General features: G+C 45.9%; 1 protein-coding gene across 2 annotated transcripts; it reads left to right on the forward strand.

The window, feature by feature from the left end:
• The first annotated feature begins 581 nt into the window (after positions 1 to 581).
• Positions 582 to 23,210, forward strand: LOC115085970 (gastrula zinc finger protein XlCGF57.1-like). Of its 2 annotated transcripts, none has more exons than XM_029592551.1 (5): positions 582 to 718; positions 6,061 to 6,368; positions 14,029 to 14,155; positions 20,239 to 20,358; positions 20,889 to 23,210. In XM_029592551.1, exons 2-5 carry the CDS (start codon positions 6,345 to 6,347, stop codon positions 21,974 to 21,976), a joined length of 1,359 nt encoding a protein of 452 aa, XP_029448411.1. In that variant the 5' UTR covers positions 582 to 718; positions 6,061 to 6,344; the 3' UTR covers positions 21,977 to 23,210. The 2 variants fall into 2 exon arrangements, with proteins under 2 accessions (XP_029448411.1, XP_029448412.1); XM_029592552.1 differs by having other exon boundaries at positions 20,245 to 20,358.
• Positions 23,211 to 24,259: the final 1,049 nt, after the last annotated feature.

The following is a 24,259-nucleotide window of genomic DNA, read 5'->3' on the forward strand; positions in this document are numbered from 1 at the left end:
TCCAGCCGAGATGAGACTCCAAGGACAGGAACCAATGACAGGATTTACCCCAACAAGGAGTCATATGGAGAACCAGTGGTGCTGGAGGGTCAAGAGGACTCGAACAAGCGAAGGAGGAGTGGAACTTCGGAACATGAGGAAGTCTGGAACATCAGGAAGTGGAACATCAGGAAGTGGAACATAAGGAAGCCTGGACTGGGAATCTCGGAACATGAAGACATGGAACATCAGGAAACCACGAAGACTCAGGAAGCAACGAAGACTCAGGCAGCAACGAAGACTCAGGAAGCAACGAAGACTCAGGCGAGACAGGACATGGAGCTCCAACGAAGAACAAGGAATGAAGACCTGATGGAGCACTGGAAGGTGAGACTTCCAGGAGCAGGAAACTCCAATGCAAGGCAAGGCAGAAGTGTTGGAGAAGCTCTTTTATAGGGCTGAGTCAGGAAATAATCATCAGGTGGGGCCCGGGGCATATCTGGCCGCGGGCCCTTTAAATCTTGTGAAGAGGCGTAGCCCATGCCTTAGGAGCAGGAAGTTGTACAGGACCATGACCAGCGGCCATGCTGCTGCTTACGCCGAAGAGCAGGGCGGGCTGAGGAACAGGCCCAGCGTTGTCGGCAGCTCTCAAGCCGCAGAGGGCAGACTGAGGAGCGGCTCCAGCTGCAAGGAAAACCAGGGACTGCGGCCTCCGGACTGCGGGGCAGGCAGAGAGAATGTAAGAGGCTGCCCATGAGGCCAGAATCACAACAGTACCCCCTCCTCAAGCCTCATAACAACAGCTAGAGGGTATAAGGTATCAGTCCATACCGAACAGGGGGAAATCAAGGGTCCAAAAATGGAAGCTGGTAACTCCGGGGACTGAAGCGAAACCAAAACAGGAATCTGCAGACATGAAACAAAGGCAAAACAGCACAAATAAGAAGGCAAAACAGCACAAAGTAACAGAACAGCGAACAGCACAAAGAAACAGAACAGTGAACAGCAGAAACAACCGAACAGCACAAAGAAACAGAACAGTGAACATCACAAAGAAACAAAACAGCAAACAGCACAAACAAGGGGAAAACAGCACAAACAAGACACAAGCAAACAAACAAAACAAAGAGCATAGGAACACACAAGAAGCACAAGAAACCAGACAAAAAACACAAGAAACTTCAGAAAAGACCTGGGAGGGACCCAGGGTGGGAACAACTGGAACCAGCAAACCAGGTGGGGTGCAGGCGCCTCCTGCAGGTCGTAAAAACCCCAACCTGGAAAAAGGTGGAAAAAATGTCTGGACGCAGGCGCCTCCTGCAGGTCGTAAGAAGGAAGTCATGAAACAAAAAAGTTTTAGGTCCAAATACAAGTCCAGGAATAACTCAAGACAAAGACTCTGAAGCAAAACTCCAGGAACAAGGCAAGTCCATCACAGGAACAGGTTCACCGGTCACATGGCCTTGCATACTGTTATGTGAGGGAATGCTAGGAGAGCGATCCCATTTGAGGGGATTGTGTGCCCATGGACCTCGGCACGACCCCAGAAGAATCCAAGACAGCACCGAGGGTTGGCGAGGCATGTCCCAGCATGGGTGAAAACAAAGTCTGACCCTCTGCCGGACCTGCATGCTTCTGGAAGCCAACAATACTATGTTGGTTAGTGAACAGTCCTCTGACCGTTCACAGCCCTTTCAGACCTGCCGCTGGATATCGGCAAGAAGCAGCAGACCGGACTGAGGATGAGGGCAGACAGAGACCTTGTGACACAGAAGACTCAAGATGTTGACAAGAAGACTCTGGATTTGGACAAGGAGCTTGGAAGACTCTGGACGAGATGAGGAGCTTGGAAGGTTCAGACATTGGCACTGTCTTTCAGGGCGCCCTACACAGCCCACCGACATGGGCGGACCCAATGGGCTGGTCATGGTCCACACTGTCCACTGCGCACCTTACACAACCTGGAGAGGCTGGTCACGGACCATGCAGAGAGCGGGACAAGCACAGGAAGGGAATCCAGCCGAGATGAGACTCCAATGACGAGGACAGGAACCGACGACACGGATTTACCCCAACAAGGTGTCATCTGGAGAACCAGCAGAGCTGGAGGGTCAAGAGGACTCGAACAAGCGAAGGAGCGGAACTTCGGAACATGAGGAAGTCTGGAACATCAGGAAGTGGAACATCAGGAAGCCTCTACTGGGAACCTCGGAACATGAACACATGGAACATCAGGAAACCATGAAGACACAGGAAACAACGAAGACTCAGGCGAGACAGGACATGGAGCTCCAATGAAAAACAAGGAACAAAGACCTGACGGAGTGCTGGAAGGCGAGACTTCCAGGAGCAAGAAACTCCAATGCAAGGCAAGGCAGAAGTGATGGAGAAGCCCTTTTATAGGGCTGAGACAGGAAATAATCATCAGGTGGGGCCCGGGGCATATCCGGCCGCGGGCCCTTTAAATCTTGTGAAGAGGTGCGCCCGCACCTTAGGAACAGGGAGCAGGAAGTTGTGCAGCACCATGGCCAGCGGCCATGCTGCTGCTAACACCAAAGAGCAGGGTGGGGCTGAGGAACAGGCCCAGCGTTGTCGGCAGCTCTCAAGCCACAGAGGGCAGACTGAGGAGCGGCTCCAGCCGCAAGGAAGACCGGGGACTGTGGCCTCCAGCGGAGCGCACTGTTAACCTGCGTTTGGACATGCGTTTTCGATGCGCTAGCTTTACCCCTTATTCAGTAAGGGGTAATAGCGCGTCAAAAATGTGTGTCCACCCCCCCGAAACTAATAGCGCCCGCAACATGCACATGCATGCTGATGGCCCTATTAGTTATTCCCGCGCGATTCACTAAGTAAAATGTGCAGCGAAGCCACACATTTTACTTTCAGAAATTAGTGCCTACAAAAAGGTAGGTGTTAATTTCTGCCGACACCGGGAAAGTGTACAGAAAAGCAGTAAAAAACAGCTTTTCTGTACACCCTCCAACTTAATATCATGACAATATTATTTTGGAGGTCCCAAAGTAAAAAATAATTAAAAAACAAAACAAAACATTTAAATCGGCCTGCGGCTCGTGGGTTGAAAATCAGACACTCAATTTTGCTGGTGTCCTGTTTATGAACCCGTGGCTGTCAGCGGGTTTGAGAACCAACGCCGGCAAAACTGAGCGTCGGCTGTCAAACTCGCTGACAGCTGCCGCTCCTGTCAAAAAAGGCACTAGGGGCACGCCAGTGTCCTAAGCGCCTTTTTACTGTGGGCCCTCATTTAAATACTGAATCGTGGGCAAAGGAGAGTGGCCTGTGCGTGTTCCGGGAGAGCAGGTGCTTGCCTGCTCTCCCGTGACTTTTATTGAATCGGCCTGAGAGAAGGTAAGAGGCTGCCCATGAGGGCAGAATCATAACAATACCACCAATGTCCCTATGTTTATTCACCCCTTCAAAAAAAAATGTAGATTTGTGAAACAAGACTTCCCTTGGGTAAATCCATGTTGGCTGTGTCCCATCAAACCATGTCTATCTAAATGTTTTGTGATTTTATTCTTTATAACAGTTTCCACAATTTTTCCCAACACTGACATCAAACTCACCGGTCTATAGTTTCCCGGATCACCCCTGGATCCCTTTTTAAATATAGGGGATACATTGGCCATCTTCCAATCTTCAGGTTCATCAGATGATTTTAATGATAGAATTATCACACATGAAAACCTTCTTCAGAACAGGTATCTCTCCAATATCCTCTTCAGTAAACACTGAAGCAAAGAAATCATTTAATCTTTCCATGATGGCCTATCTTCTCTAAGTTCCCCTTTAACCTCTTGATCATCCAATGGTCTAACCGACTCCCTTGCAGGCTTTCTGCTTCGGATATATTTTAAAAAGTTTTTATTGTGAGTTTTTGCCTCCATGGCCAACGTTTTTTCAAATTCTCTCTTAGCCTGTCTTCTCAATGTCTTATATTTAACTTGCCAATGCTTATGCTTTATCCTGTTTTCTTCTGAAGGATCCTTCTTCCAATTTTTGAATGAAGAGCTTTTGCCTAAAATAGCCTCTTTCACCTCACCTTTTAACCATGCTGGTAATTGTTTTGCCTTCCTTCCTACTTTCTTAATGCATGGAATACATCTGGACTGTGCTTCTAGGATGGTATTTTTTTTTAACAATGTCCATGCCTTTGGTTCTGTCAGATTCCACTCCAGGAACTCTCAGCATCTTCTGGGTCTAGGAAACTAAGATCGGCAATTCATCTCTATGAAAGAATCGTAACATGGTTCGATACAGTTCTAATCCCAGGAGAATTTTCCCTTCTTCCAAGGGATCTTGCTCTTCATCTGTGCCATCAGAGTCCCCACTAGGGATACCCTTAGTCAGGCGGGGCATGCCTCGAGGTCTGCCAACAGGAATGGGTGAGGGAGAGGGGGTCAGATGGGGTCCCATCTAGACAGGGGCAAGCGGGGAAGACGACTGCGCCTGTACAAAGGCCTGTGGTCTCTGGAAAAATTCCACCCAAGAAAAGGCCGCCAGGTCCATGCCTAGCCCAGGGAGAACTGGGGTAGGCCCAGCCAAGTTTTCCTCTCCCATGGACGACCCAGCCAAGGGGTTACTCAGAGCCAGAGTACTTCCAATTAAGGATACCAATCCAACATCTGAATAGGAGTAGCCGGACTAAGCAAAGTCCAGGGAGGCAAAATTCCCTTGGGCTTCCTCAGTGCTGACACAAGTTGGAATCCAGGTCAGGCTGAGAAGCCCTAATATGACAAACAGCTCAGAGAAAAGGTGCTTATGTTTCTTGACTGCCAGTGCCATTGGCAGCAGTAACTATGCATTTGATTGGCTCAAGCTTAAAAATTTATGTGCACAAATTTTGAGCGCCTAGGTGGGGTGCGGTGAGGCGCATGCACAGCCTGTGCACCTGGCTTTTCCTCTATGCTGCACTTACTTTATTGTGTGCATAAGTATGCGCACGACATTATGCATGCGGAGTGTGCGCAGAGCCGACGTACTGTGCATACCAACGTTCTATGGCAGGCAATATGAGATGCACACAAGATGGCACCACCATGCAAATGAATTCTCATCTGTGTGGATTTTCTGGTAGCGTGTAAGATTGGTCTTGTCTCGAAATCTTTTACCACATTCAGAACATGAAAATAGTTTCTCAATGATATGGACTTTCTGGTGTCTCCTGAGTTTTGCTTTAGCACTGAATCTTTTACACACTCAGGACCTGGAAATGGTCTCTCACCAATGTCCTTTGCATTTTGACTTTTCTCTGAATCTTTACCACATTCAGCACATGCAAATGGTTTCTCACATGTGTGAATTTTCTTGTGGCTTGTGAGTTGTCCATTTTGACTAAAGCTTTTAAGACATTCAGTACTGGTGGGTGAAGAATGGATTGGGGGGTTGATCACTGCAGCAAGCTAGAGATGAAAAATCATTGGAATGAGGAGGAAAAGTGTGAAGAGTTTGCATATGTGTGGACTTAGGAGAGCAAGAGAGTTCACACCAGCCACTTTCTTTTGTTTAAAGTAGTTGTATACCTTCCCCTTCCCATGCTCCATTACTGAATAGGTCTGGAAGGACTGTGTCTGTCCTGCTCAGCTTTGAACTAGGAAATCACTTTGAACTGCCTTTCCTGAAAAGTTTACAAACCCAAGTCTCACATCCCCTTAAATGAAAACAAATCATAAAATAAATACCCCCCTTACATTTCTGTTTAATTTGTGTTGTATTTATTGATTTTCTAAGTTTTATTTGTAAAATTGTAGTCATAAATATTTGATGAAATTAGTAATATTTTAAATGTGGCTTCTTGTTCATCGCCTGGAACAGGGGACAAGAGATATGAAATTAAATAAATACATTTCTTTAAATTTATCCCTTCAAAGTGCCCATCCACTTAAGGGAAGCACCAATAGAAACGGGTAAGATAGAATGAATACAATGAAACAGGAATGGAAGGAAGGACACACACGTACAAACCTATATCCAAGAAAATTCCAGAATTTTAATTTAAACAATTGCATTTTTTCTCTCCACATTAAAAAAAGATCGATAATTTTCTTTTTTAATTCTTTGCAGGTTTTATATATACGGAAAATGTTCAGAGTGTGAGTGCCCCCACAGCCTTTCGCCAGCATTGCTGGATCTCAGTTTACAACTTCGTCCCCCCTTTTATCTCATGACATCATCAGTGTGCGCAGGGCAAAGAGGCGGAGCCGCTCCGCTTCTAGGGAAAGAACCCGGCCAGGAAGGGAAGACTCTTTTCTGCGCAACCTTTCAGCTGGCGCTCCCTCTCTTCCCCAACCAGAGAAAGAGCCCCCAATTCATGTCAAATTCTGAAAGCAGCAAAAGCAGAGAGGAAAATGCCTGCAGGAGCTTCTGCCCAGGTAGGAGATTGCCCCCAAACCTCCTGCCCTCTCTATACAAACCCTGCTGCAGCTTTCTACCTTGCAACAGTGCAGAGTCAGCCCTGACTTTAATAGGACCCCGAGCAGACCTGGGGTGCAGAAAACACACATTGGGACCTTCCAAAGTGATGTTTAGGTTTGTGTCAGGAGAGGGTATTTTGGGATGGTGTAATTGGGAAATGTGTTGGGTTGTATATGTGGAGGAATGTGGTAAATCTGTGGCTGGAGGACTTGTGCATGTATACTGTGTGACTGGAGGTATGTTTATGAGGGTGAGAGTGAGTATATGTGGGTGCATGAGGCGAGATGGATGGATGTTAGGGTGTTTCTGGGTATCTTAGTGTGGTGGTGCTTGGGGATGTTTGAGTATTTCTGGGTGTGGTTGGGAAGAGGTGTGTTTGTGATGCCTTTGTACGGGTCTGGGTTTAGGTATGGGGAGGTGAAATGGCTGTATGTGAGGGTGAGATTCTATGTGATGTTTGGGGGATATAGAACTGTTGAAGGGTAGGAGAAGTGGCTTTGAAGATTCCTTTTGCTGTCACCATTCACCAGCTGCTTCAGATATTTATCTCTGTCTATGTAGTTTTGGACCAAAGTACTGGAAGAGTGTTCGGGGTGTGGAGGGTGAGGGGTTTTGTAATGGAGCGCTGGTCAGTTTCCTACATCCTGCAACTCTTTCCTATAGAAAGCATTGTAGTGTGTAGCCAGATGGACTCAGGACCAATGGGTTATATGCTCCCCTGCTAGCAGATGGAGACGGAGTCCGGTTTCAAAGCTGACGTCACCTTAGATACACCCCTGCAGTGACCTCAGCCCTTCAGTATCTCTCCGTCTCTTAGCAGATGTGGATGTGCTTTCCCTACCAGGATTGATATACATTTTAGAAGAAAAAATTCCATCTTTAAATTGGGAGAAAGATCAAGCCCCGCTCTCCTGCGGTGATACCTAAAGGTCCCTTCCTCAGTTGAAAATACCTGAGGCGATTTCCGAAATCCCTCAGAGGTGTGCCTTGGTCTGGAAGCCGGTTCCTGGCATGGGCTTTGCTGCTGAAGCAGCTGAAAAGCAGCAGGTGCAGGAAGCCGAGTGCAGTGGTGATGGCCAAAGCCCTCTCCCTCTGCAGCCAGAGACCATCTCAGCCAGTAAGCACCGAGCCTGGCTAAGTTTAAAAAAAAAAAAAAGATTTCCCATTCAAAAACGTTGGAGAGGTTTCGGTAAGACTTACTCCATACCAACGTCATTCCCGATCCATTGGTGTAAGGGAAGTGGACATCCGAGGGGGTTGAATGGCCCCACTTCAGGTTTTGTCAGCACACCATGTGGTAGGCTGCATTGGCGCCATCTTGCGCGTGGTTTTGTGCTCCTTGCATTGCCCTTCATACAGCGTTGGTACGCATGGCCCATGCCGACTCTGCTCACACAATGTCGCACACATACATACGCGCACAACTTCGCGAGCAGTCGTACGCGCACACTACTTAGGCGCAGAATTCTGGAGCGCACACGCTGTGCATGCGCCTCGCCGTGGCATGCTTAAGTGCCCAAAATCTGCGCGCACAAAAGTTTACAAGCACGAGCCAGCTGGATTAGCAACTGCCATCTCTAATGGCTCCGGCAGCAAAGAAACATAAGTGCCATTCTCTGGGGTAGATTTTTTAAAAAAGCGCGATCGCGTACTTTTATTGGCGCATCAGGCGCAAACAAAAGTACGCTGGATTTTATAAGATACGCGCGTATCTTATAAAATCCTGGATCGGCGCGTGCAAGGCTGCCGATTTTGGGTAGCCGGCGTGCGCCGAGCCATGCAGCCTGCCTCTGTTCCCTCCGAGGCCGCTCCGAAATCGGAGCAGCCTCAGAGGGAATTTTCTTTCGCCCTCCCCTCCCCTCACCTTCCCCTCCCTTCCCCTACCTAACCCACCCCCCCGGCCCTCTCTAATCCCCCCCCTACCTTTATCCATGGATTTACGCCTCCCGGAGGGAGATGTAAATCCACGCGTGCCAGCGGGCTGCTGGCGCGCCAAGACCCGACCTGGGGGCGGTTCCGGAATGCCCCGGGCTGAAACCACGCCCCCGGGCCCACCCCCGAAACACCGCGTCCCGCCCCCAAAACGCTGTGTCGTTTGGCCCTGCCCCCGACACGCCCCCTAAAAAAAAACCCCGGGACTTATGCGCGTCCCGGGGCTCTGCGCGCGCCGGCGGCCTATGCAAAATAGGTGCGCCGGCCCTGCTCGCGTAAATCCGGGCGGATTTACGCGAGCAGGGCTTTTAAAATCCGCCCGTCTCTGCGCTGCTTGTCATGTTAGGGCTACTCAGTCTGACCTGGATTCTTACTTATGTTAGCACTGTGAGGAGGCCCAGGGAGAGTTGACTTCCCCAGACTTTACCAAGCCCGGTTCTTCCCATTCTAAGGATGGGTCAGCCACAACCTTAACCGGAAGCACGCTAGATCTGAATAATCCCGGGGCTGGGTCTTCCGTAGGAGAATGAAATTCATGGCACCTACTCCAGTTCTTCCTGGGCTAGGTATGGACCTGGCAGCCTTCTCTTGGGTGGAATTTTTTCAAGGCCTTCAAACCTTCATACAGGCGCAGTCGGCTTCACTTGCCCCTGTCCAGTTGGAACCCTAGCCCTATCAGCAGACCTCGAGACATACCTCGCCTCACCGAGGGTGTTTCTGGCAGGGACTTGGACAGCACCGTCGAAGAAGGGGATCCAGATTCATTGGAAAATGGAGAAATCCCTCCAGGTTTAGAACCATATCGGACCATGTTACGTTTTTCCATAGAGACGAATTGCTGGCCCTGGTTTCCCAGACTCTGAAGATGGTTAGAGTTCCTGGGGTGGACTCCATGACAGAACCTAAGAAGAATCCCATTCTGGTGTTTCCACAGAAAGCCTCTTGCTGTTTTCCAGTACTGGAAGCCATCCAGGAATTGATTGACCTGGAATGGGATGTCCCTGAAGCGAGTTTTAAAGGTGGTCGAGTATTAGAAGCGCTATACCCAACTGGATCCGGCAGTGAGGGAACATCTGCACTTTCCTAAAGTGGATGCACTGGCCTGTGCTGTTTCGAAGCGAACAACTATCCCAGTGGAGGGAGGAGTGGACTTAAAGGATGTGCATGATAGGCGGATGGACTCCATCCTTAAGCAAGTTTTGACACAAAAGCAATGACGTTCAGATTGCTTCCTGTTGTGCCCTGGTGGCTTGCTCATGCCTGCTCCTCTCTAGTAAGGTGGATGACTCGGGGGCAGTATTCCAGAGAAGCTATGGAACCTGCCATTACCTTTTTAGCTGACGTGGGCACTGACCTAGTCCGTACCTTGGCCAGACGAGTGGCCTCAGTGATAGTGGCCAGAAGTCTGCTATGGCTGCAAAATTGGCCAGCAGACACGTTCTTTAAGGGATCACTCTTCTTCGGAAGTGAATTGGAAAAGCTGGCCAGTAAGTGGGGTGAATCTCCAGTGCCCTGGCTACCGGAAGATAAGAGAAAAGCAGTCCCGGCGCCCCTCACCTATGAGGAGTCGATCCAGTAGCACCCAGTGTTTTCGGCACTAAGGAAACTGCATTTCAGAGACCTCTGTCCTCGTGGAGGTCTCAGTCCTTTCAGAGCCGACAGCCCAAGAGAGGGGCAGGTTCGAATTCAGGTTTAGCCCAAACTCCCCATTGAAGTTTTGCCAAACCCATCCATGGAACAAGTAGGTAGGGGGTCAACTATTCCTCTTCTGTCAGAAGTGGGTCAAGATCACGTTAGACAAATGGGTACTGGATGTCATACGAGAAGGATATGTACTGGAATTTCGCAGCACTCCTCGGGACATGTTCGTGATGTCTCCTTGCCAGTCCCAGCACAAGAAGCAGGCAGTGGAGTCTACCTTGATAAGGCTTCTCAAATTGAGGGCTATAATTCCAGTATCAGCACCCCAGGAAAATTTGGGGCGTTTTTCCATCTATTTCATTGTACCCAAGAAGGAAGGTTCTTTTCACCCCACCCTGGAATTCGAATGTCAGCCAACACCTACGGGTAATTCATTTCCGCGTGGAAACTCCGCACTCCGTGATAATGGCCCTACAACCGGGAGAGTTCTTAACCTCCCTGGACCTCTCTGAGGCTTACCTCCATATTCTAATCCAGCAAGAACATCAGCGTTTCCTACGTTTTGTGGTACTGGGCCACCGTTATCAGTTCCAGGCATTGCCCTTCGGCCTGGCCACTGCCCCCAGAACATTTTCCAAGATTATGATGATCGTAGTGACGGCACTGAGGAAAGAGTTGTGCCTTGTACTTGGACGACTGGTTGATCCGGCTGAAGTCTTGGGAAGAGAGTCTCCAGGTGATCAGCAGGGTGATGTCCCTGCTTCAGGAGCTTGATTGGGTTGTAAATATCGACAAAAGCAGCCTCAAGCCCTCCCAGTAATTGGAATATCTGGGAGACCGGTTCGACACCAAGCAAGGCAAGGTCTTCCTCCCACTTTCGCAGATAAGGAAATTGATATCCCAAGTGCGTCGGTTGACAAGCATGATACACCCCAAGATGTGGTGCTATCTTCAGGTCCTCTGTTTGATGGCATCAACCCTGGAGGTAGTACCGTGGGCGAGGGCACACATGCGGCCACTTCAGCGCTCCCTGCTCTCATATTGGAATCCGCTGTCTCAAGACTATTGGCTTCACCTCCACCTACCGATGGAAGTATGTTTTCGGCTCAAGTGGTGGCTGCAGGAAGCTCACCTGGGCAAGGGTGTAATCCTGTCCCCGCCAAACTGGCTGGTCCTCATGACAGACGTGAGCCCAGGGACATTGGACCCAGGAAGAAGTGATCTGGAACATAAACCACCTGGAAGCCCGGGCAGTCAGATTGGAGTGTCTACAATTCAGCCACATACTCCAGGATCAGGCGGTCCGCATGATGTCGGACAATGCAACAGCGGTAGCCTACATTAACCGCCGGGGAGAATCAAGAGCCAGCAAGTGTCGGAGATAGATTTCCTTATGGAATGGGCAGAATTGAATCTACAGATGATCTCGGCCTCCCACATCCAGAAAAAGACAACATCAGAGCAGACTTTCTAAGCAGGGAGAGTCTGGATCCAGGAGAATGGGCGTTGTTGGCTAGACCCTTTCTGCTGTTGGTAGATCGCTGGGGCCTCCAGTCCATTTACCTGCTGGCCGCATCTCACAATGCAAAGGTTTCCCGATTCTTCAGTCGCAGAAGAGATCAGCGGTTCCTGGGGATCGATGCCCTTGTTCAGACCTGGCCAGAAGAGGACTTACTATACACCTTCCCTCCATTGCCCCTGCTGGGCAGGGTCATTCGTAGTATTGAGTGCCACAAGAAATTAGTCCTCCTAGTGGCTCCGGATTGGGCCAGGTGCCCATGGTGTATAGACATCTGGAGACTTCTGGTGAAGAACCCCTGTGCCTCCCATTGCACAGGGACCTGCTACAGCAAGGTCCAGTTCTTCACAAGAATTCGACTCAATTTTATCTTATGGTTTGGCCCTTGAGAGGGCTCGCCTCATGAAGCATGGATATTCAGCGGCAGTAATTACCACCTTGATCCACGCACGGAAGTTCTTGACGTTCTTAGTGTATATGCGGGTCTGGAGAATATTTAAGGTCTGGTGCAAGGAATGCGATGTTGCCCCCCCCTCCCCACCCCCCGGACTGTCAAAATACCTCTGGTTCTGGAATATTTACAAGACGGCTTGAATAAAGGGTTGTCCCTTAACTCATTGAATGTCCAGGTAGCGGCGCTCTCCTGTTTCAGAGGTGAGGTGAACAGAACCCGCCTGTCGGCGCATCCAGACATGGCCTGTTTTCTAAAAGGGGTAAAGCACCTCCGGCCACCCCTACAGTGGCCGGTTCCCTTGTGGAATCTTAATCTAGTATTGGAGTTTTTGGCAGGGCCCTCCTTTTGTTGTGCAGTCTGTCCTTACACTTGTTAACCCTGAAAATGGTGTTCCTGATAGCGATATGCTCGGCTCGTTGCACCTCTGAACTATAGGAATTGTTGTATCAGGAACCATTCCTCCAGATGATGCCAGCAGCGTTACAACTTCATACCGTTCCATCCTTCTTGCGCAAGGTAGTCTAGGAGTTTCATGTGAATCAGTCCATTTCGTTGCCATCCTTAGATAGGCACAAGGACACGGAAGAATACTGCTTCCTCTGCCATTTAAATGTCAGTAGGCTTTTGGAGCGGAATCTGGAAGTTTCAGAACCGGTGCACAAGACGGACCACTTGTTTGTCCTTCACAGTGGAAGGAGACAGAGCGAACCATCTTCACGGGCTACCATAGCTTGCTGGATCAAGGAGGTGGTCACGGGAACTTATGTAGAGGCAGGAAAGCCATTACTCTTTCAGATTAAAGCTCATTTCACTAGGGCTCAGGCAGTATCCTGGGTGGAAGCTAAACTGCTGTCTTCTGTCAACATCTGCCAAGCGGCGATGTGGTCTACTTTGCACACCTTCTCCAGGTTCTATCGCCTGGACGTTCAGGCCCGAGAGGACGCAGCCTTTGCAAGGGTGGTGCCAACGGACCTCAGGCAGCCTCCCGCCCCGATCGGGAGTAGCTTTTGTACATCCCATTGGTTCTAGGTCCATCTGGCTCCATGCTAGGAAATGGAGAAATTACTTACCAGATAATTTCGTTTTCCTTAGTGAGAGAGATGACTCGGCCTCCCACCCACAGCTGCCCAAGAACAGTGCCAAGGAATCGTCTGTAAAATGAATATTGATTCCAAGCCGTCGCCCAATCTCTAGATCAGGGCATGTATAATCTTACTTGGGGTTCAGTGTTTGTTTTGGTTGAATACAGTTACGGCTATCCGTTTTTAGTCAAGTTGGTTTTAATTAAGTTCTAATCAAGTTTTGGTTTTTTTTCAATAGTATGTCCACAATGGCTTTTGAAGAGAATACTGAAGGGCTGAGGTTACTGTAGGGGTGTATCTAAGGAGACATCAGCTTAGAAACCTGACTGTCTCCATCTGCTAGCAGGGGAGCATATAACCCATTGGTCTTGACTCCATCTGTCTACACTAAGGAAAACGAAATTATCAAGTAAGTAATTTCTCAATTTTTGGGGGGAAGTATTTTCCCTTAAAATAATAAACTGATGTTTCTAGTTTTTTAACTCTTCTGAGATAGTCACATTTTCATCCATGTTGTGAAGTTACTATTTTATTTAAAATATTTATAAACTGTGCAATCCAAGGTTCTTGGTGGTATGCAATACAACATATATGAGTACATTAAACAATTTACAGAATATCAACAAACCTGTATGAATCCATATCCCATAACTACCTAGAGAAGAAAGAACCCACAGACATTGGTCTAATTTATATAATTCTTTCCAGTATTCCATATGTTCAAAATAATAAAAAAAAATATGTAGATACTGCGGAAAAGTTGAAAAAAGTTTTTTATAATGTAAAATAGATTTACATATTTAATTTATGCAAATCCATGCGAGTGTGCTGCAGAATTAAAATATTTGGTCACAGAATTAATAAACTCGATGCAGAATTTACTCTTCTGCTACTGCTAGCAAATACGAAGAAAACTCTTCCTTATCCTGCTAGGCCTCCTGATGGAGGGGATGCAGAAGGTGCTGAGTGTGGAAGGCTTTGTGTTTCAGGTCCCAGTAACCTTCGAGGACATCGCCATCTATTTCTCCCAGGAGGAGTGGGAGGATTTAGAAGAACAGCAGAAGGAGCTTTACAAGGAGGTGATGAAGGAGAATTATCAGACCCTCATCTCTCTGGGTAAGCAGCCCTAGGACATCATGAAAAAGACTCAGCTTCTGAGTGTGAGTTTCCTGGCGTGAGGTGGTAAAAAGTGAGAAAATGTACACGGGGTTGACGCGATAAATTGGCTTTCTGTCATCTGAATATATGGAGCAAAAGCAACATGAGCAGTGTGTAAAAAGTTAGTAATAGACTGTATTGGTTATAGCAGGATAGAATGGATGTCACATGTGCCTGTGTCGGGTTGTAATGAGGATAGAATGGATGTCACATGTAGCTGTTTCTGTGGGATATATTGAGGGTAGAATGAATGTCACACGGGGCTGTGTCAGTGGGTTATACTGATGGTAGAACGGATGTCGCATGTGGCTGTGTCACTGGGTTATATTGAGGATAGAATGGATGTCACATGAGGCTTTGTCGGTGGGTTATAAGAAACTTATATTTAATTCTGCCAAAACAAAGTTTCTTTCCTTCCTGCTAGACCAGTTCTTATGCCTCGTTTGATGGAGACAGAGGACACACCTCTTTTATGCCCTCACTCTGGGTTATACAGTAGGTGTGGCCTCAGGCAATTGCCAGTAGTTTCTATCTCCTTTATCTGTGGGCATGTAAGGGCTGGTTGTACAAGCTTCCAGAGCCTAGATTCGATCCTTGGCCTGGTGAAGCCTTCTTTATTCTTGGGATAACAGTCTCTTAGGACTGATTTTCCCAATGGAAACCTGTTCCCCATTGTTGCTGGTTGAGTTCCCCTCTGGGTTATCCCAGTATCCTTAGAGGTCTGTGTACCCCTCAGTTTAGGGGTTACTTACTAACATTCAGGCCGATACAGCGCGCGCACAGGCCACTCTCCTGTGCGTGCGATTCACTAAATTAATTTATTTAAATTAAGGCCCGTGGCAAAAAGGCACTAGGGACACTAACAAGTCCCTAGCGCCTCTTTTTGGACAGGAGCGGTGGCTGTCAGCGGGTTTGACAGTCGACGCTCAATTTTGCTGGTGTCTGTTCTCGAGCCCGCTGACTGCCATGGGTTTGGAAACCGGACGCCGGCAAAATTGAATGTCCGGTTTTCGAGCCGCGGGCCGATTTCAATTTTTTTTTTTTTTAATTTTTAACTTTTGGGGGTCTCCGGCTTTATATCGTAATGATATTAAGTCGGAGGGTGCACAGAAAGCAGTTTTTACTGCTTTTCTCTGCACTTCCCCGGCGCCGGCAGAAATTAACGCCTACCTTTGGGTAGGCGCTAATTTCTTAAAGTAAAATGTGCGGCTTGGCTGCACATTTTACTTACTGTATCGCGTGGGAATACCTAATAGGGCCATCAACATGCATTTGCATGTTGCGGGCGCTATTAGGTTCGGGGGGAGTTGGACGCACGTTTTCGACGTGCTGTTATCCTTACTGAATAAGGGGTAAAGCTAGTGTGTCAAAAACGCGCGTCCAGTCGCGGGTTAACAGTGCGCTTCACTGGAGCGCACTGTTAACCTGGCAGAAAAAGACCAAATGGTCCATCCGGTCTGCCCAGCAAGCTTCTTATGGTAGTAACTGCTGCTCTGTGCAGGTTATCCCCAAGCCTTATGGTAAGGGTAGTAATATTAAAAATCAAAACCAAGCAACTGTCAAACTCACAACAAAATTACTGCTAGCAACATTTTTACAGAGTGATTAGTCTTCCTGATATTTCATACAGTGCTGCTGTTTGAATGTGCTTTGCTTTTGGACTTGGCCGTAGAAGCAGTCCTGCACTTTTTCCATAATGTCTGCAATTCAGTACCCTAGACCATAAAAATCATCTGATTCCAATTCTCCTTTTCTTAGCATATAGACAGGTGGATCCAAAACCAGTGGGTTATGCACCTCTACCAGCAGATGGAGATGGAGCAAAATTGACATCACGGTATATATACCTCTGCACTAACAGCCCACCAGTATTCTCCGTCTCCAGCAGATGGTGGATGTGCATCTCCCTACTAGGGATTACTTAAACAAATTTTCAAAGGAGAAGAGAAGAAGGAAGTCAGAGTTACCGGCTCTGATTTCCCAGATATTGAAGATGCTGGGAGTACCAGGGTCTGACTCCATGTCTGAGCCAAAGAAAGATCTATTTTGATTTCTTTGTGTAAAGCCTCTTGCTTATAGAGGCCATTCAAGAATTGATTAATCTTGAGTGGGGTGCCCCGGAAGCTAATTTTAAAGGGAGATGAGCCTTGGAAGGACTGTACCCCCTGGATCCAGCTGCAAGAGAGCAATTGCGCTTTCCAAAGGTGGATGCGCTTGTGTGTGCCGTTACCAAGCGGACGACTATCCCTGTAGGAGGGGGAGCAGCTTTGAAGGATGCATAGGATAGGAGAATTGAGGCTATCCTTAAGCAGGCTTTTGAAGTATTGGCAAGTGTTGCAGGAAATAGCCCAACTTATAGAATGGGCGGACGTGCATCTTCAGGATATCTTAGCCTCGCACATTGCAGGAAAAGAGAATATAAGAGCTGACCTTCTCAGCAGACAGAGTCTGGATCCAGGAGAATGGGAATTGTCAAACAAGGCATTCCAGCTTGTTGTGGATTGCTGGGACCTTCCGTTTCTGGACCTGCTGGCGACTTCTCGCAATGCAAAGTTTCCTTGTTTCTTCAGTCACAGGAGAAATCAAAAGTCCTTGGGCATCGATGTCTTCGTACAGGAGTGGCTGGAGAGCAAGCTACTGAATGCCTTTATCCAATGGTTCATGGTTGGGCAGAATGATTCGGAGAATCAAGAATCACATGGGGATGGTCTTCTGGTGTCAACAGATTGGCCCAGCAGACCGTGGTATGCAGATTTGCGAAGACTCTTGGTGGACTCTCCCTTCCGGTTTCTGGCTCACGGGAATCTGCTATGGCAGAAGATCTGACTCGATTTTGTCTTACAGTATGTATGATCTTTGAGAGAGCTCAGTTGCTGAAGCATGGATATTCTGCCACCTTGCTCGAGGGAGGAAGTTCTTCTCTTCCTTAGCCTTTATGTGGGTTTAGCAAGTATTTGAGACTTGGTGTGAAGATTGAGGGGTTCTTCCTCATTTAGTTCTTCCTCGTTTGAGGGGTTCTTCCTCATTTAGTCTTCCTCGTTTGTTCTTGCTCATGATGATGTTTTTTTTTACGAATGCCGGTATATAAAAGTTATAAATAAATAAATAAATAATTTTGGAATTTTTGCAGGATGGAATGAGTAAAGAGTTGACACTTAATTCATTAAAGGTACAGGTGGTGGCTCTTGCCTGTTTCTGAGGTCAGGTGAAGGGTGGACTCCTGTCGGGTCATTCAGATGTGGCCTGTTTCTTAAAAGGAGTGAAGCATCTTCATCCTCCCTTGTGGATACCGGTGCCTTTGTGGAGTCTAAATCTAGTTTTGGATTTTTTGGCAGGACCCCACTTTTCGACCGATGAATAGCCTTTCGTTGAAGTTACTGACCTTAAAAACGGTGGTTTTGTGGCAATTTGTTCACATAGGGTTTCCGAACTGCAGGTCTTGTCTTGCTGGGAGCCATTTCTACAGGTGACTCTGGGGACAATTACTCCTGGGGGAATTCTGCTCAAAAGATTTTAAAATTCTGCACTCAAAAACTTAAAATTCGGTATACTTTGTATTAGTTAAAGGAAAGAGATTTCAGTTTAACGGACTTGGATTCCAAACATAACCAAGCAATCGAGTTTTTAATACCAAAGGTCTCTAGTGGGAGGAGTTGATTCCAACCACCTGAGGAGAACACATTGCTTCCCCTACCAAACAGCATTTATAAAGAAAATCATTACCTGCTGTCCCCAAGCCCCCGTCCTCAGAAGGCATCCCCAAGAGACATAGCTCCGCCGAATGGCAGATAGATGTTCCCCCCCCCCCCCCAACCAGTTCCCCATCGAATGAAATATAGTGGCCCAAAGTTTCTGAATAAGAGGACATTCCCAAAATCCATGACCCAGCCTTGCTGCCATTTGACCACATTTAAAACACCTGTTATGAGCAGCGATGCCAGCCTTAAAAGCACGATCAGAAGAATATATCAGCCTGTTCAGCAATTTAAACGGAAGTTCCCTGAATCCTACTACTAGGGGCTTTCCAGTGCTTTTCCTTGCTATGCATAAATAGCTGTACTCTTTATCATATTGAAATAAATGACCAAGATCGTTTTTTTTCATCAGTTCTTCTCAGAAACTCTCCATCTAATAGGCTTTGCTTTAGGTAGGGGGAAGAATGAAACATCAGAGCATTCTTAATTTCATTAGTCATTTCTCTCATGTCCAGTTCATATAATAATATTCCTGCCCTGTATGATTAACACTTTAATGGTGAAAGATAAGTTCTATGTACTTATTTACTGACTGCCTGCTACCATCATGAAATGACTGAAAGCAAATGACAGGTGGGAATTGAGATCCAGAACATGACCAAAAGGGTGGCGGAGACCAGATTTAAGGGGCACTTGTCCTTGTGATATAGTTGATAGATGAAGGGATCATAGAGTTCAGTAACATGAGGAAATCAGGAGGTGGGATCTGTCTTTTGTCTTTCTGGAACTAGCTAAATTGGATTTTAATTTTCATGTACACATCTGTGACTCTGTAGATGATTCTCCTAATTAGTAAACATTGTAGGAAACCCCAGGCTTCCTGCAGGTGAAAATTTTGCCCAGACTGGATGTGGAAGAGCTGAGAGAGACAGAGCCTGACCAGATCTCTCCTCTCCCAGCTGTAGGAACAGCTTCATGGGCACCTTCAGTCCATGAAGAGCCGCTCGCAGGCTGTCTGTGGAGAGGAAAGGGCTGACTTCTCTCTCTCTCTCTCTCTCTCTCTCTCTCTCCTGGCTTCTGCTTCAGATCGGGAGAAAGGACTGGCAACGGTTGGTTCTGTCTCCAGATGTGTAACCACCATGGTTTCCTTAATTCCTGATGGTATCCGGTACTCCTATACCCAGCAGGAGGTGCAGAGTGGCTTTTTGGTGGGGATGGGCTTCTGTTTCTGTCAAATCATTTTGTTTCTCATGTGGTAAATGCTTTTAGTTTGCATTAAGTGCTTTAAGAGCACATTAAATTGTTTTAGAGTATGCTATAACTATTTAGCACATACTAAAATGGAATGAAACTAAACAAAGTGAAAAGAGATGAAATGAAACAGCTTTTTTGCATTTGTTCCCCTGACTTTAGGAGATTAATGATGTTTGTGCATTTTAAGATGAGACCCATAATGTATTGTCACTCTATAGTCCCCTCACATATATCTTATGCAAAAGGGTCTTGTTCATAATAGTGACCATCATACTAGGTACAATCAGAATTGCTATCGCATTGTAACTCCCTGCTGCCTTATCTATAATCATGGGTCAGCATATATTTGTATCATATTACTATAAATGGCTTTCTCTTCTATGTTTTTCTTTTGCGGATAAAAAAATGATATATCTAAAACTTATCATCTGTATGAAATTCTTACACACACAGTGCACTTATATGTTCAGTGTAATCCAGCACTTTATGAAATGCCTTTTATGACACAGGTCTGGTTCCGAACTCTGCATTCTTCCTCAGGGAGGTGGTCAACCATATGCATCTTGTACATTTTGTCAGTGACTGGGTATTTTCTAACATGGCAGAACAACAGGAAATGCATGTTTTTATCAGCAAAAGAAAAACATAAAAAGAAGAGAGCCATTCATGAGTGACATGATATACAAATATACGCTGGCCCATGATTTTAGATAAAGCAAATGGAGTTGCAATGCGATAGCAATTCTGATGATTCCTAGTTTGATGGTCACTATTATGAACAAGATCCTTTTGCAAAAGAAACATGTGAGAGGTATTAGAATGGCAGTATTTAATCGCTCCCTTGTATGTAATGCGTGAACAGAGTTACAATCTTCCTGGTGACAACCAGGGTTTAAAGATGAGGAAAGAAGGTTTATGTGCCTTTTCTGAGATGCACAGGGCATCTGAACTGTGCCTCTGTATCCAAAAGTTTGAATATTTTTGTTCATTAATGTTGATGTATATATATGAATTGTTAAGATTTTAGTTTCCTAAAATTAGGCAACTCTCACTCAGAGTGATGGGAAACCTAATGCAGTGTTGTTATCCTAGGAACAGCTTCTCCACTTATCACCCCTGATATTATATCCCATATTGAACAAGGAGAAGAGCCGTACATCAGAGATGAGCCGAAATCAGAGGAAAGAGTCATGGGGGAAAACAGCTGCTCAGGTGAGTTCAGTAACAAGAGGGACCAGGGTGAAACTGAAGAGTGGAAAGAGCAACTGCAGAGAACCCCCTTCACAAGCTCCTCTGGAGATATTTGTAATCATTCACAGGGTTTCTGTTACAGGCACCAGGCATATTGGAAAAGGACATCTAAATTCAGACACTCAAAGCCCCATGATCTGATTTCTGTAAGATGATTTGCTCCCTCTTGGGTTGGATCCACCTACAATTATCAATGCATGATTTACAGTGTTTGATCTCCTCTGTATGTAACTGGTTTGCTCAATAAAGGAACAAGAAGTGCTTCAACAACCACTCCTGATAACTCTCCTAGCTCCTATCCCATGGTCAGGGGTTCTGTGCTGGAGCTTGGGGTCCCCCAGTGCAGAATTATTTCCATCATTACCTAAAACGTTTTTATTCCCTGCTGAGTCTGAATTTTAGGTACATCCGAGCTCCTCACTTCACTGAAATCTCTTATTCTGTATCTCTAGAAAACATAATAATGCTCAATATTTTTTTTTTCTGTTTAGAGAAAGATGATCCCAGAAAAAATAATAGAGAGAGACACCACTGGAAAGACAGTGAGAATCCAGATGGGAAAAAGATGTTATTAGAAAGAGATGGAGAGAATATTTCTTCATCTTTTGACTGGGGAAGAAATAGAAGAAATCAAAGCATTTCAGAAAAGAAGCAAAGAAATTCAACAGGAGACTCAGTTAAAAATTCTCCTGTGTGTAAGGAAAGAGCCAGTAATGTCACACACATAGGGGACAAGGAGAGAAATCAGACAACAGAACAAAAATATTTATGTGATGTATGTGGGATATTCCTCAGGGATCCTACAACTCTGAAATCACATCAGAGATCTCACACTGAAGAAAGATTATCTACCTGTACAGACTCTGAGAAACCCATCAGTCAGGTGGGAACATTACTGGAAGAAGGAAGCAAACACATAAGGGAGAGACTCTCTACATTTTCTGGATGTGGAGAAAGTTGTCTAGCACACTACAAAAAGTGTCATGAAGGAAAGAGATCATGTTCCTATAAGGAAAGAGAGAAAACCTTTTTTCAGACAGATCTCACAAAACACCAAAATATACAAACTGAGCAGAGACCAGTTTCAAATTCTGACTGTGTTAAACACTTCACTCAGAAGTTAAACCTTAAAAGACAGTGGAAAATTCATACTTTTGAAAGTCTATTTTTATGTACCGAATGTGATGAAAGCTTCAGTAGAAAGGATAACCCATCATCTCATCAGAAAATCCACACACAAAAAATACCCTTTTCAGGTTGTAAAAATGAGAACAACTTCCTAAGCAAAGCAATACTACCTCATCACAAGATCAGTACTGGTCAGAGACCATTATCATGTATTAAATGTGGAAGATACTTCATTAAAAAAACATTTCTCTTGTGTGAGAAACCATTCACATGTTCGGAGTGTGGTAAAAGTTTTGGCCTGAAGAGGACCCTCACAATGCACCAGAAAATTCACACAGGAGAGAAACCATTCACATGTACTGAATGTGGTAAAAGCTTCATTCAGAAATCAAGTCTCAAAGTTCACCAGAGAACTCACACAGGAGTAAAATCATTTATATGTACTGAGTGAGAACATTGCTTCACTCAAAAGGTGCATCTCATAAGGCACCAGAGAATCCACACTAATAAACAAATATACTAAGTGTGGTAAAAGTTTTCAAAAGGCAAACCTTACAGTCCACCAGAGAAGTTACATAAGAGCAAAACTATTTACGTATACCGAGTGTGGAAAATACTTCAGTAACAATTCATTTCTGACAAGGCACCAGAGACTTTATACACTGTGACACAACAGAAGGAAACAAAAGAGGAGCACATGGAACCACAGATCACTTCATCCTAAATACATCATTATGATCAGCTATAAGAAATCTAAACCTCAGTATAACACAGTCTAGTGTTATAAATCGCTTTGAAATTTCCAGGTGAACACAGATTTAGGTATAGACAATATAGGCAACTACGTAGGGGGACAGCTTCTGAAGGTGCCAAATATTCAGGCCAAAGAGGAGGCTTTAAGGCAGCTTGCCAGATGCAACTTCAAAAGGGTGCCACTGTGGCAGTCTGCCTATGAGTGCCAAAATCCTAAATCCAGCCCTGGTCTAGGATGAACCCTGGATTTATTGAGTACATCAAGTTTACTTTGAAAATGTGGCTGAAAGATCCCTCGTACCTGCTGCTTTTCCTGCCTGGCCTGGAATACCTGCGTTGGACTGCTTCCCGGTTGCAGCTTGACATCATCGGACAGCACCTCTCAGTTGTATAAAGAAAGATGCCTTGTGTTGCGCCAGTGCGCGGCGTCAAAGCTGCGTACCCCTAGGTCCTGGTTTTTGCGAAAGTTTGACTGTTCCAGTTTACCCTGCTTTGTTTCCTGGCTTCAGATATGGGTAAGAGAAGGGGGTCGGGTTAGTGCTCTACCCTCTTATTCTTCACAAATGACTATTCCCCAGATGATAGCAGTCAAAAGGTGCTATGCTCAGGAGACTTGTTGGTAGCAGCACAAGTGGAACAGTGCTTAGCCAGCATGAGACAGATTCATCTTTAACCCCTGAGATCCGCATTCCTCCTCCTGCTCTGAACCCCGGCAGTGACTCCCAGTCTCCCGTAGGGGCTTTTGGAGGTGAAGTGAGGCGTGATATAGCCCCCAGAATTCCTATTGGTGGATGGACTGAGTTCTCTGGTTGGGTTCCTTTTTGTAGAAACTGGCAAATATAGGATTTGAGGATGTTTAGTGTGTCATAGTCCTCTTTAAAAAAAAAAAAAAAAAAGGATAATTTCTCCTCTTCATTGGATGCGATTAAGGGCCAAATTGTTGTCTCAGGCAGCCTCAGAGGAATTTAATAAAAGATTGAAAATCTTGAGTCGCGTGGTTCTAGTCCTCAAGATGTCAGATCTGCCCTTGTAAATGATTCTTCTATTATGCTTAGTTTTCTTTGATCTTCTCTTTTTAAACCTAAGGAATTAGTTAATAAATATTTGAAAGAAATTCTTTGTATTTCTGATGAACATGGGTCTTCCTTTACTAAAATGCCTTATGTATTTGTTAATTGGGGGGGGGGGGGGGAGAAAACCAGCAGTGGAAAATGATTCTCAGTTGTTACAAGTTTCCTCAGGCTCTTTAAATCTGACTGACTTCCCGGAATTATCTCGGGGTATAATCCAACCAGGGACGGTGCAAGGGTCTGTAGCGCCCTAGGCAGACCACTGTAACACTGCCCCTCCCCACAAAAACCCCACCCTCAGTTGAATGTGCCCTCTGACAGTGGTAGATATATAAAGTTATGATCACCCTTTTGCAGAGCTCTCTCTCTCTCCAGCCCCCCCCAAACCTAGCAAGTGCTGTATGACTTGTTGCCTCTTCTTTAGCATTTTTTTGAAAATGGCGCCCGTGCGTACCCTGGCAGTCGCCTAATGGTTACGCCGGCCCTAGATGCAAGAGCAGGCAACCCTGCAGGTTTCTTGTTCCTCGAATCTGGACAAAAGTTTGATTATGAGATTGTTTGTTGTAGCAGGAATGCCTTGTTCTTGGGTCAGAAAATGTGGATATTCCCCGATGTATCAAGACAAATTCAAAACAGGAGGAAGGCTTTTCTCCAATTGAGAGAAAATGTTTTTGACATAGGGGGAGAATATTTCTTCATTATCCTTCAAGATGACTTAAGTTAGATGGCAATCGATATTCGTTTCTTGAACCCAATCAGTTAAAAACGTTGCTGTCGTAGGTCTGTTGTGCACCTGACTTCCATTCCTGTATCTTAAATTTGCAGATGTAGCAAATAAATAGTAGTATTTACAGTCTTTATTCCTCTTTCTTCTTTTTTTTCCCCTTTTTTGAGAGGTTGTTCCAATGGTC

Source organism: Rhinatrema bivittatum, chromosome 2 (assembly GCF_901001135.1).
Source record: "Rhinatrema bivittatum chromosome 2, aRhiBiv1.1, whole genome shotgun sequence".
Classification (NCBI taxonomy): domain Eukaryota; kingdom Metazoa; phylum Chordata; class Amphibia; order Gymnophiona; family Rhinatrematidae; genus Rhinatrema; species Rhinatrema bivittatum.